We start from the raw sequence: 18,945 nt of genomic DNA, 5'->3' as shown, positions 1-18,945 counted from the left end.
TGGGAACATTCTATCAGTTCAATGGACTCCCCGCAGCTGGATGAATTGGCAGAAACACAACAAGCAAGATCATCATATTGAGCAAGACCTTTCCCATCAAGAGGTAGTTATTAGTCAAATTCTATGCTCTTTCCTTATCTGATTCCCTGTCTGGAAAATATGCTTTAAAGAGGTATATCCAGAGCTATTGTGTATACCAGACATCTGTTACTGACTTGCATGTGAAACAGATGCGTTGAAACGAGAGGTAACAAATCCAGGACAGAAGAGATCATTTCTGTAATCTACCTTGGATGCCACTACAAACAGAACTTCCAGCTATTCATTCCTCCCCATTAACTAGCTATCTATTCATCCTTGAGCACATCCTCTGCCTTTAGCCCTACCAGCCAACCAACCTGCTCTCTGTCTCTCTCTTCCCCCCACTACAGAATTCCTTCACAGCAAGCAAAGATTGAAAATTCTGGCCAGAGCCTGCTTATATTAAATGTAAGTATCTAGTTTAAGCCAGATACCCATCCCATTTCATCCCTCTGTAAAACAGAATTAGCTCGCCTCAAGGCAGCAACAAATATTTGTTTTGTAGAAGCAGGTTTTGTCACAAGCAAGGAGTGGGTATTTGCTTTGCAGAAGCGCTGTATGTCATGCCTCCAGCCAACAAATAATACGTTGTTCTCTCCAGCGACTTAGTTGGATACACTGTCTTGTCAGTTTTTAAACTTGCTATCTGCCACAAGTGGTTTGTTAAGTTATGACTATTTATCATAATGGCAACCATTATGAATATTCAGGAAGCTGGGGGAGGGGGGAATCACAGAAGCGGTTTTGCTAAGGCAGAGGAATACTTAAGGTAAGATCAGTTGGGCAAACAAGCAAATTCTTAGCTTGATACAGATGTTTCAGTTGAGGCTGGTCATGGAACCTCCTACAGTCTACGTCTGATGTTAAGCAATCAACTCTTGAGTTGAATGTTTGATGCACCCAGCGGTACTCACCCTGTGGTGATATCATCATCCTCAGTCATGGTCTTGCCCATTAAGTCACTGTCACTCATGTACCCAGATTTGAGATCGACGTCATCAGCATCAAGTGACTCCACAAGCTCCAGGCGGGAAATGTGGCTGAGCTTGCTGGGGCTGCGCATGGGCATGGTGTGGGAATAATGAGCTCGCTCCCCATGCATGTACCAGCTGGGAGTGCCTTCCGAGCGGCATCCCCCACCCACTGAAGGGGCATCTCCAGCCTGCAGGCGGGGGCTGGACTGACCATAGCGCCAAGAGAGGGGAGAGGAGCGGTTGGACAGGCTGGACACGCTGCGGGGGTTGGCTTCGTCGCTGTCATAACATGTCATCTCCAGCGAGCTGCAGGAATAGAGCAGAGAGAAATGTCTGAGGGCTAGAAGTGGAAGAAGGTGGGCAGATTCTGTCAGGGCACTCCTGAAAATCAGAACACCTGTAACAAAGATGCACTCAAAATTTTAAGTCTTGGTTAAGACTGTATAGTCAGGCAGGAGCGCAGACTGAGCACTGCACTAGGCTGAATGTGGGTGCTGAGAAAGTACAGTGGTACTTCAGGTTACATACGCTTCAGGTAACATACACTTCAGGTTGCAGACTACGCTAACCCAGAAATAGTACTTCGGGTTAAGAACTTTGCTTCAGGATGAGAACAGAAATTGTGCTCCGGCGGGGTGGCAGCAGCAGGAGGCCCCATTAGCTAAAGTGGTGCTTCAGGTTAAGAACAGTTTCAGGTTAAGAACGGACCTCCGGAACGAATTAAGTACTTAACCTGAGGTACCACTGTACAAGCAACCATCATCATCATCATCATCATCATTTTATTTGTATGCCGCCTTTCCATAGTTAAAACAATGCTCAAGGCGGCTTACAACATAACAAGATTTACATAATTACCAATGTAACAAAAGTCATAAGCAATAAATAAAACACATCAAAAAGTACACAACCAAATGGAAAACAATTTCCACATAAATCATAAAATCTAAAACTAAGAATACAGCATTAATATCAATTACAATTTAAAATGACAAAGATAAAAAATAAAAGCAATTTAAAAAACAAAAACGGAGCCCTCTCTGCCCAGATGGAAGGAGGCAGGCAAGGCCCTTCAGGCCCTCAGCAGCAGGTGAGTCCCTCGCTCCGCATTGTTGGTCTTACTTGCCCTCTTTCTCTAACAGGTTGCCAGCTACAGCACAGGACTGAGCTCAAGTACTTTTAGTTAGCTGCATAGGAAGGAAGAATTCCAGATAAGCATAGCTTCTCTCACCACTGTAGGATTGCAATGGAAGTGTGGTGTGAAATTTGGCCGTGTGAGCTCCTGGATAGTACCACCTGAATGGTGCCAGTTCTCCACTCAAGTTTCCCTACTAGCCAATAACTTTTTGATTCAAATCCATTGTGTGTGAACTGAGTGTCACACTATTGTCTTTCAATGCGCACTTGTGTGACTATCAAGCAAAGGTTAAAATACAGTTGGGAAGGCACATGTTCACCTGATCCAGCTGGATAACAGCACTTCTACGCTTTGCATTACAGAACTTGGAAACACAGGTAGGTGATTTATATCAGACCGTTGGTCCATCCACCTTGGTATTATTCTGTACTATACTAACTGGCAGCTGCTCTCCAGGTTTTCACACAGGCGACATCCCCATCTGGAGATGCCGGGGAATGAACTTAGTTCCTTCTGCATGCAAAGCAGATAGTCTGCCACTGAGTTATGGTCCTTCCCCGAAAGAAGTACCCAGCAAGTTCAGAATTCAAGTTTCCCTCCCTCCCTCACCCCACCCTACCCACTGTGATCTGAAAGGCAGACCTGGAAACCAGTGTGTAAGGAACGTGAAGGGTTTTTTTCAACACAGCAGTGAAGGGTGTTGTGTTTCCATTACAAATAAAGGCAAGCATGGGAGTTAATGGCCCTTGCTGATGCCCCAGCTCCAGGCATGCCTTTCATTTAGATTCAATAAAAGCAGTTACTGGACATCAAATACAAAGCGATGATTAAAACCATCTCTGGAATGGATTCACAGCTCCGGGAGAGATGGAGCTCAGCCTACAAAGCCCTGCAGACATGGTTTCAATAATTACACTGATGCACAAACGTTGTATTAAACTGAAATTAAATGTGGGGTGTGTGTGTTCTAAAGAAAAAAAATTTATCGCCTTCTTAATTTGGTGGGGAAACCTGCCAATATTATGCTCAGAACACCTTCCAGGCCATCCCAAGAGGGAAATGCCCCCACACTTTGATCTGGAACATGGGGAATGGTAGAGTGTTTTGCAGAATACCAAACGTAGGTGCCCAGGAAAGAGATTCTAAAACTGGATGAAGCTGACTTCCTACCACGCAAAGGTGGGCTCCACTTTTGGAGCATACATCCCCTCCAGCCACCAGGCAATCCAATCCAATTTGACCTCTACTGCTTCTTCATCTAGTGAATCACCTAAAATTAATCTCCAGCTTTGTTAAAATAAAATGTGCTACGTTTCTTCAGACTTGTATTCTCTGCCTCCAAAGGGACACTTGTGATTTGCTTATTCCCAGGGGCTGATCTGAGTAGCTGCTGCCTTAAAAGGGGGTGGGGGCAGCCAGCCATTGCAGTTTCTTAGCCCAAATAGTCCTTGGTGCAGCCAAAAACCTGTTTCCTACCTATGGTAATTTATTAATAAATATTGCACACTCCAATCTAATTAAGCCTGCAAAATGCTTTCTGCACTCATCTTGAGACTGTTGCAAACTGAAAGCCTTTTGGCTTCCTCTCTCCTCGATTCCTTTGCTTCTCTTTTGCTTAAAATTCAGCCTATAGAAGGGTTCCGGAGAATTCAAAAGCTTGCTAGCTACTTTGCCACATTTTATTTGGTCTGAATGAAAGTATTACATTACTGTGGCTGGTAGATCTGAATAACTTCCCTCATCACCGAGTGCCTCCTGCTGGCAGAGGTGCACACAGCAACACAGTATGCAACACTCCTCCCAGCCTGAAGATTTACATTAACATGAAACGTTGCTTTTCAAGAACTCCAGACCTGATGATCAGGCATCAAGCTCCAACTCTCAGTTACAGAATCCCACCACTGCAACCTGGAGTGGCTAATTTTAGCAGTGTGGCATAAAGAGGAGTGTATGGGACCCACAACATTAATAAGAAGTGGGTTAAATTTGGCTCCTGTTGCACTGGTGCTGATTGCAGATCCTCAAATAGCAGCTGCTTTGAAGAACAAGGCTCTGAAAGAGGAAGTTAATTCTAGTAACAGAGATTTGATATACAACAAGGTGACATTGTTTAAGAAGCCTAATCAAGGAAGCTACCAGGTTCACCATCATTTGCTACTTCCAAAATAAAATTGTGTTCAACAAATGGCTGGCAGTTCTTACTATGACTTAAAAACAATAATAACAAAAAATAGCTATTAATACACTAAGAAAACAAAATATCAGCCTATTTACACTATGAGTCAAATTAGGAACGAAGAAAGTTTCCTTATACTACTAGTCCATCCCAGAATTGTCTGTTTCAGGGTTAGCCAACAAGGTGCTCGCCAGATGTTGTCAGACTCCACCTCCCAACAGTCCCAGTCAGCAATGTCTGGAGGGCATGTGACTGGCAGAGGCTCTCTGGGTTCTCAGGTAGAAATGTTGGCAGGAAATGGTAGTTTTCAACATGTAGCGAGTTATTTACAGAAGGAAATATCTAAAACATGACCCCTGCCGCAATCTGCAGTATGAACTGGTACAATCCAGGAAGAACTCTTCCATCTAGTTTTCCTTAATGCGTTGCTCTAACCCAGGCTTTGAGTGGACAGGATCTAGCCCTGCAAAAATGTCAATACTAGAGGTGGAGGACAGGTCAAAGACTGAATCATCTGTGTGTTATCTTGCCAAATATAATCCTTGCTCTCTAAGTCCCTGTGATCTTTGCTCACTTTGGCACCCTATGATTTAGTTCTAATCACAGGCTATATTCTTCTATTTTATGGTTTAATCTTTTGGTGAAAGCATAGGTGTGGCAGATCATAGCTCAATGTAATGTGCTATTTTATGCATTGTATACACACACACACACACACACACACACACACACGTCTTGTTTTGCTTTGTTTAATTTGCTTCCCCAATGATTCCAACCTACAAATAATGCTATATTGTATTCTTAGTTTAGGACTGGTTTACACTAACAACAAGTTTTTAGGCAGAGAGCTCTGCCAAGAGAAATACCAAACAAGAAGTGATTAAACCTGGATTTATCCGAGATTTAGCTGAAGTAGTCCTCAATTCTTTTAAAAAAACCTACAGCTTTCTACAGGTATACCACCTCAGTGAGAACAAAGACAAAATTGTAGGGAAGGGCAGTATACAAATTTAATAAAGAAATAAATATTCTTTTCTGTTGGTACCACATTCAACATTTGATTCACACCAGGTGTGTGTGTGTATATTATTCCATAATCCATAATCCAGGTTCATTTCAAAAATGAGCAAAGAACGAAAACTAAGTAACAAAATAAACCATTCCAGCAACCAATACAATAATACTCAAGTCCTAACAACAACATTATAGTGGCTGCATTAAACAGCAAGCCACAAAACAGTCAAACTAAGAGAAGATGCATGCGCCCTTTTTCAGTCACTATAGCAAACATAGAGGGAAGGGGGGGAGAAGGTGGCATCAAACAGCAGGTTCCACCCAACCTACAGGAATTCGTTAGAACTCCTGAAAAGAGACCCCATTAATAGAGCGATATGCACAGGGTTCTGTTCAGGCATTCTAATGACCATGTGTCAATGAATGGAACTTGCCTCTCCTGCATGTGTTCATGTCAACATAGGCTAAAGTGGTATAGGACCACTCCTCCTGACAGTCTGTGCTTCCTCATGTCACAAGGTCACTAGGGTTAAGTCACCAAGTTGCTCCTGATATGGTCTAAGAGAGACACAGTGGTGCTTACTTGTGGATGAAGCATGTTGGTTTCAGGCTCAACAACATCTACTAATTAAAATGAAAAACAACAAGGAAGAAACAGTCAGGACTGATTGTGATCTCACATTGACAAACTGGCTGGAGAGTTAGGCGGCAAAGATTCCACTTAAGCAGAGACAGATGGGCATTATTATACCTTAAGGCTGAGATGGGGAGTCTGAGGCTTTTCTGATGTTGTTGGACTCCAGTTCCCATATCCTATGACCATAGGCCATGCTGGCCAGGACTGGTAAGAGTTGGAGTCCAGCAACATCGGACTAGGACTGAGGGAGCCCAACAATATCTGGAGCATCAAATGTCCCTGGTCTGAGACAAGAGAGCTCAAAGTAGTGAAATCAGCTGGGGAAATCATAAAAGGTATACACTGAACCTGGGGCAATGTGTAATCACTGGATTTTCAGAACTAGTCTTCTGGACACTGGGTATAGTGGCTAGAATTTAATACCACAAAATCAAGGTTCAAATCCTCAGTCAACCATAACACTCATTGTGATCAGCCTAACCTAACTCTCAGAGTTGCCAACAAAGGTCCGTATAGTTAAAGCCATGGTTTTCCCAGTAGTGATGTATGGAAGTGAGAGCTGGACCATAAAGAAGGCTGATCGCCGAAGAATTGATGCTTTTGAATTATGGTGCTGGAGAAGACTCTTGAGAGTCCCATGGACTGCAAGAAGATCAAACGCATCCATTCTTAAGGAAATCAGCCCTGAGTGCTCACTGGAAGGACAGATCGTGAAGCTGAGGCTCCAGTACTTTGGCCACCTCATGAGAAGAGAAGACTCCCTGGAGAAGACACTGATGCTGGGAAAGATGGAGGGCACAAGGAGAAGGGGGCGACAGAGGACAAGATGGTTGGATAGTGTTTTCGAGGTTACCAGCATGGGTTTGACCAAACTGCGGGAGGTAGTGGAGGACAGGGGTGCCTGGCGTGTTCTGGTCCATGGGGTCACGAAGAGTCGGACACGACTAAACGACTAAACAACAACAACAACTCTCAGAGTTGCTGTATGCTCTGAGCACCTTGGATAAAGTCCAGGTAAAAGATAATGAATGAAAGAGCAGGTGCCTGGTGGGCATGGGCTCAAATGCACCCTCTTAACCTTCTTTTGCAGAAACGTGTGGTCATATGTACACACAGACACCTCCCATGACATGGATTGTGTTCCTATGTTCCCTGTGCATTCTGAGCTTCCATTCCCCCCCCTCCCCTGGTTTCCCAGGGAGCTTATGCTTTTTTACCTTGCTTTGCGTCTTGGCTAGCCCAGCTCTCCCAAGTCCAGCCTTCCTCTATGAATAACTAATGCCTTGGATTCCTACCATGAAGCAATCTCCCCTGATCCAACATCTCCACATTTAGCAAAGCAAATCAACTGGAAGCAAACCAGCATTCCTCCCTTGCTGGATCCCCATGCTGCAGTGACTCATCTGGGTGGGGTTCATCTGGCATCTCCCAGCCTGAATTGAGTGAGGCAGGCAGCAGGAGACTCTTGTTCTGCAGTGTGCATCATCAACCAAAATCTTTGTGGGGAGGGTGATAAAAGACGGGGAGAGAAAGATGAGCAGCAGTGGGGGGGGGGATTGTTTCAAGAACAGCAACCTTCCCTTGCATTCAGCTGGTGTATAGTACAATATTTATAAACAGCTGATGAGCAGCATTAATATTTGGATTTAAGTATAAAGCAGCAAGTGTTTCCAAGTGGCTTTCAGTAAGTTCAAGCACAGGCTGTTGGAAACCAGGAAGTTACAGCCACGGGGTGATTCTGTAGGAAAGGAGCTGAAGTGTCATTGTCTGAAGCAGAGGTTGTACTGCCAGTAGTCTTCCCACACCTTTCCGTACTGACTATTCTTATGAGAGATCCTCCCCAGTCTCCTTGTTAGCTTCCCTAGGCAAAACTCAGGGATGTAGTTTTAGGATCCCAGCAAAAGTTAGAACCTCAGAGACCAAAAGCAGAAGGGGAGTGTCCCTGTTTCCCTCGTGCTGAGTGACAGCCTGATCACAAATTCCATGTGCTCAGCTTGAGGAATGAGCTCACCTTGCCAGCCAACTTCTCTCTCTCTCCTGCCAAATTACAATGATATAGATACACACAAAAACATTGCTGTGGTTTGCTCACTGGAGGTCTGAAAAGCTGCTGTCACTGCATTAGCTCACTTGGACAGTGGAAAGCCAAGGGAAAGTTTTATTACAGAGAGGCCACTGCCAGTGCCCTGGTCTGAGGAAAGGGAAGTCCAGGACTGAGGCTTTGCTGGGACAATTCCACCACGTGGCATTAATGCAATTGCTGCCCTTAAAGGGACAGGCGTACTTTGTGAAATAAGATGCTACACCACTCTCTGGATATGTGCACCACCCCATTCAAATCTCTCAGGAAGTGTAAGCAGGACTAATCTAACTAATGCTAAACAGGTGTTTAAAAGCAACCTTTGAAGCAAGGAGCACACACATGATGCTGAATCCCACAATGCAAATTCATTCTTCCCTGAATGCCCACACTAAGTTCAATAAGCAGATAGGGGCACAGTTACCCCATTCAGGACCAGGGAATCCCTCACACCTGCCCACCCCTGTCCCCCAGAAACAGTACTTCAGTCTTGTTTGTATTCACCCTCAATCTGTTGACCACTATCTACCCACACTTGAGGGGAAAACGCTGTAACTGAGTTGCCAAGTCTCCCATGGGAATTAGTGTGGAAGGAACCAAGCTTCAGCAAATAAATGTGGAGGGCAAATCAATAGAAACACAGCCCTTTCCCCTTCAAGATCCAAAATGAGTACCTGTATGGAAGGGGCACCCTTGGGGCAGTAAGCTTTGGCTGCTGCAGTCCTGATACATCCTAACCTCCCTCTAGGCATGGTCACATCACAGCATATAACAAAGATGTTCAAGGTTAGACAGCAGAACCAAGCTATTTAAAATGACTGCACAACAGCATCTCATTTTGGCCAAATGTCCACAAGCAAGGGTAGTCTGTGGGCAAAATGTGGCAGTGAACCACAGCAACCTTAAAAAAAACAAAACCCCAAAGCTTCCTAGTCCAACATTATGAAACATCTCATACTTGTTATGAGATGAGCAATGCTCTATCTTCTGACTTTAAATACAGATTTCCTAGCAGGAATTGGTTGATATGGAATGTGGCCAGATGAACTGTTGCGATGCATCCAAGTAGGAACTATCAACCTGGTGGTCAAGAGTAAAGGGAATCTAGGAGCAGAGGTCTCACCTGTGAGTTACTTGGGAGCCCCTCAAGCTGGACATGGTCTCCTCCAGGTTCTGCCGCAAGTCAAGCACATTCTGTACTGTCCTCTTTCTCTGGGATTCAGGATCTGTTGGAAGAAAAGGATGGAAGTTCCATAGTGAATAACAGAAAATAAAATATGACCATCACAATGGACTTGCTGCAAGCATGGGCTCCATGCAGTCCCCACATACCTTGTAAAGCTTTCATCCCTCAGTTTGCTTGTTACCACCTCAACCTCTACACTCCTATTAATCTTGGTATGTGTGCCCTATTTGCCCACCCTACTTGTACATTTTTCTCTTTCCCTCTGAGTTGACGGCATGTGCATGTGTCTGTGCCCTGCGTAGGAAATTAAATTTAACGAAGGACCACAAACTTGCAGAAAATAATTGTAGTAAACCCAGCTGTGTCTAATGTTAAAGCTGTTTACAAAGCAGACTTCCGGGGTGGCGCCATCGGCAATGGCGGACTCCCTCTGATCTGGAGGGACTAGCTCCACACGAAACAGGTCTTTTCCGCTACGGCGAAGCGGGGACCCTTTCAAAAATCACAGGCAGATGAAGCCTGTGACCATGGGACTCGGCGGGCACCTTTAGCGCCCCCCAACCCGCAAAAGAACCCACTAACGGGTTCCGGAGCGAAGAGGGGGAAGTGGCGCGGTGCTGAGAGTCAACTGCTTCTTCCGTGGAGCAAAGCCGCACAGCCGTTGCCGGAGAGCGCTGCCTTTTTCCTGGGACAATTTGGCTACTAAAATATGTTGGCTTTTTGCAGTATGGTGACGCTGCAGAGAGCTTGCTGGGGAGATCATGCATTAAAAAGGAAGGACTCAAAAATAACTTAAAGAAGGTTTTAATAAGAAAAACAAAACTCCATTTACACTAAATATATTAACAAACAAACATGACCCAACCACCAACCCATCCCCCAGGGTAATGGGAGAGCTAGGTGCTGCTCCTTATATACTCTACCCAAATGCTGACACGCCTTAATCAAATACAACTCAGCAGCACCTGCTACGTTTCACAGCTGTAAAGCTGGGTCTCGTTAGTTTTCTCTGGCCCTTGCTCCGGCCCCTTAAAGACATACACATGGAGTGGAACAATGATGAACCTTTACATTTAAAGAAACCATTCAACATTTCCCCTGCGGTTCATCATTGTGGAACAAAAACATAAAGCATACTTTGTACATGTTTTTCATGTGTAACCTTTGGAAGAGCTTTAGTAAAAATGTCTGCAATTTGACTATCACCTGGAACATATTTAAATACAACCATTTCATCAGCAATTAGTTTCTTTACAAATTCTAAATGTAATCTTAAGACTCTAGTGCGCTGCGTATTGGTCTCTGAACACAGGATAGCAAGTCCACTCTGGGAATCAAGGTAAACTTTTACTGGTAGTGTTACTTGCATCTGTAGGTCTGCAAATACTTGCAGATACCATTCTACATCACGAGTGGCTTGAACGCATGCACATAATTCACTCTCTGTTGTGGAGAGACAAATAATGGTTTGTGTCTGGGACTTCCATTCAAATGGACAACCGTTATAACAAAACACCATACCAGACACACCCCTGCAATTATTTTGTTCCACTGCATGAGATGCATCGCAGAAAATTTCAAAACCTTTATCAATACTGGGTGTAAACTGCAACCTATAATGTTTGGTATGTTTAAGGTACATTACCACTCTCTTAAGAGCAGAGAAACATTGTGTAGTGGGCTTTTCCACAAATTTTGCCAGAAAGTGAAAGGCATAAGTTATATCTGGTCTTGAGATTCTTTGAATGAAGTTTAGCTTGCCTATAGCAGAACGATACAAAGTTTTGTTAGGAAATGGCTTATCTTCACCTGTAAAGGTGAAACCACACACCATAGGCGTTTCCTTCCCATTTGCATTTTCTAAACATAGCATTTCCACAAGATCATCAATTTTTGCAGTTTGATGAACTAGAAAAGATCCATTTTTGCCTTTCTCAATTTGCATGGATAAGTAATTTTTAGCTATGCCTAATTCCACCACATCAAATTTCTTCTGTAACTGTGAAACTACCTGTTCATATTCCTGTTTAGTTTTTGTAGAAATTAACACGTCATCTACATACACACATATTTTTGTTACAGAGTTTGCCCTTTCCTTTATAAACACACAATTGTCTGCCTTTCCTTGTGAAAAACCAATATCTAGCAATTCTTTTGCTAAAGTTTGGTGCCAATTCCTTCCACTTTGGTGCAGACCATAAAGGGATTTATTTAATTTGCATACCAAACCTTCAGCAGCGTCTATGCCTTCAGGGACACGCATAAAAATTTGTTCTTTTAAATCTGCAAACAAATATGCAGTTTTTATATCTAGGTGATAAACAGAATGTCCACGTTGTGATGCATCTTTTAACAAAAGCTTAACTGTTTCATATTTTACACTTGGTGAATAACACAAATCATAATCTTCTCCTGGAATTTGTTGAAAACCTCTAGCAACTAGTCTTGCCTTGTACCTTACAACTTCATTTTTGTCATTCATTTTAACTCTATAAACCCATTTTGAATCAATAAGTCTCATATCTGGGGTTTGTGGTACAAGAGACCAAGTGTTATGTTCTTTTAAAGAAGCTATCTCAGAGTTCATAGCTTTATACCAATTTACAGCTTGGTGCTTAGGTAAATTCTGAACATCATTGTAGCTTTTTGGCTCAAAAACCACCTTATTGGCATACACAGTATTAAAATGTTCATCTGCGAAACGTTGTGGCTTCTGCCTCTTTCTATCTGAACGTCTCAGTCCGGAAGGAGAGTCAGACTCCTCAGACTTAATGGGACTGAGTGAACTACTAGTTTCAGGTTGTAAATCATCATTGTCAGACTGAAGAGGTGCCTGTAGGCTAAGCTCACGGTCAGAAAACTCAAGAGAATCTAACCTCCCCTCGGGTGCCTGTGACTTTAAATCAAACAAATTATCAGATTCAACAGGCTTTTTGTCTTTCCCCATTAATTCAGAAGCACCATTTCCTCCTGCTGCTGCTGCTTCTTCCTCTTCTTCCTCAGTATCATTTATACCATCAGTATCTTGGAAAACAGCAACTCCATTCCAATTTACAGTTTGTATCATGCTTCTGGTAATATGAAATTTGCCAGTTGCTGGTATGTAAATTCTGTATGCCCCCTGCTGGTAGCCCATTAATTTTCCCTGAACACTACGTTCACCCAATTTCTGCTTAGCAGGATAATGCATAATTACATCTGAACCCCAAATGCGTAGGTATTTCAGATTAGGGCGTTTTTTAAACAGCTTCTCGTAGGGGGTGACATCTAAACCAGAATGATAACTGCGATTTCTAACATAACAAAAGGCATGGAGCGCTTCAGCCCAAAAGTCTTTGGGCAGATTAGCATCGTGCAGATAAGTTTTAACCCCTGCCTGCAGGTCACGCTGCACAACTTCAACAAGCCCATTTTGCCAGGGACTTCGGGGGCAAGATAACTCATGAGTAGTCCCCTGCGCTTCCAGGAATTTCTCAAAATCTTCAGAAACAAATTCCCCACCCCGATCAGAAAACAGGTTCTTAATTGGTTTGTTAAAGTGTGTTTTTACCCAGTTGCAAAAAACCTTGTACTTCTCAAATGCTTGGGACTTCTCAGCTATTGCATAAGTCCAACAATATCTACTATACTGGTCTATGAGGGTAAGCCAGTACTTTGAACCTCCTAATGATGGTGGGAGTGGCCCAACTAAATCACAATGTACACGCTCAAATGGCTCAGTTACTTTCCTATCTGAGCACCTACCCTTGCGTGCAACCTTAATCTTATTCTTGCAACAGGATAGACACTGCATAAAGAATTTACATGGTTTTAAGTTGAGGCCATCAACAATATCCTGTGTCTTAATTACATCAGCAAAATTCAGGTGTCCCAGAATTCTGTGCGCCTCGTGGACACACCCAGAATGTGGCCTTACATTCCTCAACCCCTGGCTTGACTGTGCTGCTCTGCAATTTATAGGCGATTGGGAGTAGGTTCGAAAATACAGTCTATATAAACCATCAGATTCCCGGGCATATAATAGACGTTTGTTCCCCTCGAAAAACTCACACATTGACTTTAAGAAACGCACAGTTATCCCTTGATGAGCAAAACACCTTACTGATAATAAATTGTCTATTGACGGGCAGTAAATGCAGTTCGCTATTGTAATGTTTAAAGAGTCAAGTTTAACGGTACCCCTGCCAAGCGACTGCAGGACTTGTGAATTGGCTAAATGTACATTACCAATTTCCTCTTCGAAAGAAATAAACAAGCTTCGATCATTGCAGACGTGCTGCGATGCTCCTGAGTCGATAACAAAAGACTTCCACTTGGCATCTTTAATTCTTTTACGATCTTTAGTCCGAGCGTGAAAAGCTCGCGGCTCGTTTCTGTCCTTACGGTACGATGTCGGCTGCTGGGCTGACGACCGTGATTGACGAACAGAAACAGGCTTGGGAGAACTTTGCTTTCTTTTGGATCTGCAGTCCCTTGCAAAATGTCCTTGCTTATTGCAGAACCAACAACGCTTTGCAGCTTTAAATGCAGTTGTATCACCACAGGTTTGCATATGGTGTTCCTCATTCTTTCTGGAAACAGGAGTGCTTATGGCACAAGCCTCCCTTCTATCCAACTCGCCCATTAATCTTGCCGTTACCCCTTCCACAGTTAATTGTGCTGGTGGTACGGCAGATATCTGGCTAGCTATACCATCAAAGTCCTCATTAAGGGAACACAGGATGATAAAAACATACTGAATATCAGGTACCTCCATGTCCCTTCGAATTAATTCGTCGCGTATCGCCTCCAGATGCCTTAAGTGTGCTGCCAAATCACCACCAGGCTGCAACTTCGTCTGGTACAGCTGCTTGAAAAACGTCAATACAGACGCTGACTCTTTTCTTACATGCACTGCTGCAAGACTGTCCCACATTTCTTTGGCAGTTTTCTTATTCCTTATATAGACTACTTGCTGGTCGTTGACTGCCAAATTAATTATCGCCCTGGCTTTTGCATCTCCTTTCGACCAAGCATTAGTTACAGGGTCAGGAGGGTCATCAGTTACATAGGTCCATACTTCTCTAGAGGTCAAAAGTGCCTCCACCCGAAAAGACCATAAACTATAGTTCTCATCTGTTAGCTGTGGGAAGACCAGAGCCTTCTCAGCTTCAGGAACCCGGTCAACCATTCTGGAACTCTTCCAGACCCACAAAAACTACGCTAACAGGAGAAGGAGTTTTCAAACCTTTCTCAGAGTCCAAAAATATGCAGTCATCCACTCAGCAGCTGGGCCCATAACCAAAGATGTTGGCTTTTTGCAGTATGGTGACGCTGCAGAGAGCTTGCTGGGGAGATCATGCATTAAAAAGGAAGGACTCAAAAATAACTTAAAGAAGGTTTTAATAAGAAAAACAAAACTCCATTTACACTAAATATATTAACAAACAAACATGACCCAACCACCAACCCATCCCCCAGGGTAATGGGAGAGCTAGGTGCTGCTCCTTATATACTCTACCCAAATGCTGACACGCCTTAATCAAATACAACTCAGCAGCACCTGCTACGTTTCACAGCTGTAAAGCTGGGTCTCGTTAGTTTTCTCTGGCCCTTGCTCCGGCCCCTTAAAGACATACACATGGAGTGGAACAATGATGAACCTTTACATTTAAAGAAACCATTCAACAAAATAATCACCCATGAGTACTTAAACTCAGACAATTGGACTTTAAATAAGGACTTGTGATCAGAAAGGAAAATTGGACTTAAAAGTTTACCTCAATTTGGCACTGAAACGGGAAGGTCTAAACAGGAAGTCAGCCTTCCGTTTCTTTGTAGATAGATCAAAGCAAAGACATGGCAAACTAGAGCCAAGAAAATCGCTTGTAAAAGATTAACTTTCATCATTTAAAATTGTTGAACTCCCTTCGGAAGCAGGTGAAGAGGGGGGATTTTTTCGGACTGTTTAAATCTGCAGAAGTGAGTCTAAAGTAAAGTAACTTTCCACCGTCCTGATCCTGGAGCGGGGTGTCAGGACTGATGTTCTTTTTTTTTTTTCTTTTTTTGAAGCTCATTGACCAGAGACAAACGTTTTTGACAGATAGCTATAAGAAGAGAAACATTGATCCCATTGTTCCCCTTCGCTTTTTAAAGGAACAAATATTGACAAAATATCTGAAAAAGGAAACTTTGTTGTTAGACTTGTTTTTAAAAGAAAGAACAAATAGAAGTTTTCCCCCTAGAGGGAGACTATGAAACTGTAACTAACTCCGGGGAGCTTGCAGCTGTTACAGATTACAATTGTGGGAATAGACTTCTGACCTTGCAGGACAATGTATTTGGAAGCTCTGTTGTGCGCTTTCTTTAAAACAAATGCCCTACTGGAACAGCTACATGAGAAGACGGATTTGATGACTGATGTGATCAAAAATTTTGAACAGGCAGTGGGAAATTATACGGAGCCCACCCAGGAATTAAATCAGGAGTGTGCCCTGATGGAACAGATGAGGGAAGAGGATGCTGCTGAATCTTGGGCGCCGGAGACGGAGGGAGCTGTGGCCCAGCAGGAACATGAGCTTTTGGATCTGACAAATGAACTTGGAAAAAGCCAGATTTGGAAAGAAAAAATTTGGTTTGGTTTGGAAATGGGGGGTTGGATAGACCCCCCCCCTATGCAGGGATGTTTGGACTTTTCAAGTCTGGCAATGGGCCGTGAGATGTCTGGGGTTGTGGGGGCTCTTAATTTTGGAGGGTTTTTGAAATATGTTCTTAAATACCACATGGAGTTTAGTGTGGACTATGGAAAAGGGGCTGATTTGTTGAGAAGGGTTAAAAGCATCGTTAAGCTGGAGTTCCCACGAGTGAAAGGAGCAGGAGACAAAGGAAAATACAGTTATAAATATGAAGAAGAGCCGCGGAATGGACATGGAAGAGATTTAAGGGCCTCGGATACAAGGTTACCAGGTTAATGCGCTAGATCGATGGGATAATAAGGACTGACAAAACCCAGGACCAGGAGGAAGGGACGCTGGATGAAGATTGGATTGTTTTTATTTCTTTTTTTTACTACTAGGATTGTTTTATAAAATTGATGAATGTTAGAAAAATGTTGGAACGAAATTACTTGGCTTTAGTAAAAATGTTTAACGAATTATGTAAGAATATTATGGTTATGAGAAGTTGGAAAAATAAGATTTAAGTTTTAAGATTTAAGGTTTTTTATAGTAAGATAAGATTAAAATAGATTAAGGTAATGTAATGACAGAATATTATGAAATATGGAAAGGATTTGCTGCAAGGATTAGGATACAAAAAAAAGGGAGGAGGAGGAGGTCAAAGAAAGAAGGTAATGATCGTTGAGGATTTGAGAATGATGGATTTGTTTTTGAGTGTTTGTGGTGTATTTTTGTTTTTTAAATTTGAATTTGTATTGTCTGATGTGGTTTGTTTTTTCTTTGTTTTTTCTTTTTCTGTAATCTGTTTTCTTTTTGTAATTCCATAAAACTTTCAATAAATATCATTAAAAAAAAACTGTTTATAAAACATAGACTGGCAGCTGGGAACCAGCCCCCCAGTACACCAATAGCTTGTTCCTAAACTAGGCCAAGCTGCTCATCTTTTGTCCATTTCTCCATGTTTTTTATTTCCCTGCAGCTGCCTTAAATCCCCTTCTACACTATGTTTCTCTAAGGATTTTAAACTGTGATGAACTTCTCTGGAAGGTTCCAGAGAGCAGGACTAGAACAAATGGGTGGAAATGCCAAAGAAGCATATTTCAACTAAATATTAGCAGAAACTCCATAAAAGCTGTTGCACAGTAGTCACAGCCTATGGCTAGCATAATACTTATTGTATGGAACTAGCAGTCACTAATAACCTTGTCCTCAATGCATTTGTCTAATCTTCTTTTAAAGCCATCCAAGCTGGTGGCTACCACTGCATTCTGCGGGAGCACATTCCACAGTGTACAGCGGTACCTTGGTTCTCAAACACCTTGGTACTTAAACAACTTGGAACCCAAACACTGCAAACCTGGAAGTAACTGTTATGGTTTGCAAACCTTTTTCGGAAGCTGAACATGCTACGTTTTGATTGTTACGCTTCCGATTTGAGTGCCACACTTCCGTTTTCAGTATCACACTTCCATTTTGAGTGTTATGCTTCTGTTTTCAGTGCCACACTTATGTTTTGAGTATTACACTGAGGTCTATCTGTTTTTGCTATCTATTTTGTGTTTTTGTTTTTGTGGCTTTTTTTGCTTTTTTGCATTTGTGACTGTGTGGAACTCAGTTCAGCTAATGATTGACTGATTGTGTGGCTGCATTACATTGCTTATTGCTTTCATTTTATGGATCAATGATCTCCTTAGATAGTAAAATTTATGTTAAATTGCTGTTTAAGGGTTTGTTTTTAAAAGTCTGGAATGGATTAATCCATTTTGCATTACTTTCTATGGGAAAGCATGCCTTGGTTTTGGAACGCTTTGGTTTTGGAATGGATTTCTGGAACGAATTATGTTTGAGAACCAAGGTACCACTGTATTCCATTCTATGCGCTATGTGGCATATATTTGTATATTGCTTTTCCACCCAGGAGCTCAAGGCTGTGTATGTTTTCCTCCCCTCCCTTGTCTTATATCTGCAACAGCCCTGTGAGGTAGACCAGGTTAAGTTAATGTATAAGCAGCAGTTCTTGCCAACAGATTGCAGGAGGTCCAACCCACATTCAGTGTACCAGGCCCAGGAAATCCTGTTGTCCTCCCAAGTCAAACCAGCCATCTTTGCTTGCCAAGGTGCAGGCTGCAATGCTTAGTGCCACCTAATCTGTTTCTCTCACATACATAGCACCCTTCAGCAGAGCTTCTAGGGTAATATGCAGAAACAATTTTCCTGTGCCATAACACTGGTCCAGACAAAGCATTCATGAATGCTAAAGAGTACTGCATTATTATTGTTGTTGTTATTATAATCATTATAATCATTTCCTCATTTATAATTGCTTTTTTTTTAGCACAGCCCACACAAGGTGATATACATATCACTAAACACAATACACTACAAAACCAACAGTTAAACAAATTATAAAACAACAATGCAAAAAAAGCCCATAAAACAAATGCAGGTCAATTAAATAAATAGTGCAGCAACATCACTCCTGGCAGATAAGAAAGTGATGCACTGTAAAACAACTCTCAAAATAAAAATCGTATCATAAGAGCTAAATTAAGGGGGGGGGGAAACAGCCTGATATAAATAGATTTGTAAAGCTCAAAGCTTCGTAGTGTTGAGGTTATCTACAGTTCCACGGGGAGAGAAACATCCTATTTTCTCAACAGCATAACACACCTGGGACATCTGACACATCTGCCATTAGGAGAGCCTGTCAGACAAAGAGTTCTGTTCTCAAAGGACTAAACTCATACGTCAATAATACTGGCCTCCTGCTGAGCCATCATAAGCAGACCTTATTTTGAACTTAGAATATTCTGCTTCAGAGGATAAGCATCAAACAGTGGACCCACATTCAGCCACAGTCACTGTAGCCTATTATTCTCTATAGCAGTGGTTGTCAAACTATATTATCAGGGGTCCCTCAATGAGAAAATCATTAATAATAGACCCCAAAGGCAGTTTCCCTACCTATTTTTGCCCTGCAACATGCAGTAACACAGAAGGGTT

At 42.5% G+C, this 18,945-nt stretch overlaps 1 protein-coding gene across 8 annotated transcripts in view; it reads right to left on the bottom strand.

The window, feature by feature from the left end:
* Positions 1-18,945, bottom strand: part of NAV1 (neuron navigator 1) — a 306,850-nt gene that overhangs the window by 110,206 nt on the left and 177,699 nt on the right. For all 8 annotated transcript variants that reach the window (XM_081194645.1, XM_081194646.1, XM_081194639.1 and 5 more), the window contains 2 exons: positions 9,224-9,326; positions 996-1,361 (listed from right to left, as the gene is read on the bottom strand). In XM_081194645.1, the coding sequence (XP_081050771.1) occupies positions 996-1,361; positions 9,224-9,326 (469 nt within the window). The remainder of the gene's footprint in view (positions 1-995; positions 1,362-9,223; positions 9,327-18,945) is intronic.

This window comes from Podarcis bocagei (genome assembly GCF_964188305.1).
Source record: "Podarcis bocagei genome assembly, chromosome: 5".
NCBI lineage: Eukaryota > Metazoa > Chordata > Lepidosauria > Squamata > Lacertidae > Podarcis > Podarcis bocagei.
The sequence above is the reverse complement of the archived record's forward strand: the minus strand, read 5'-3'. Positions and strand labels throughout refer to the sequence as shown.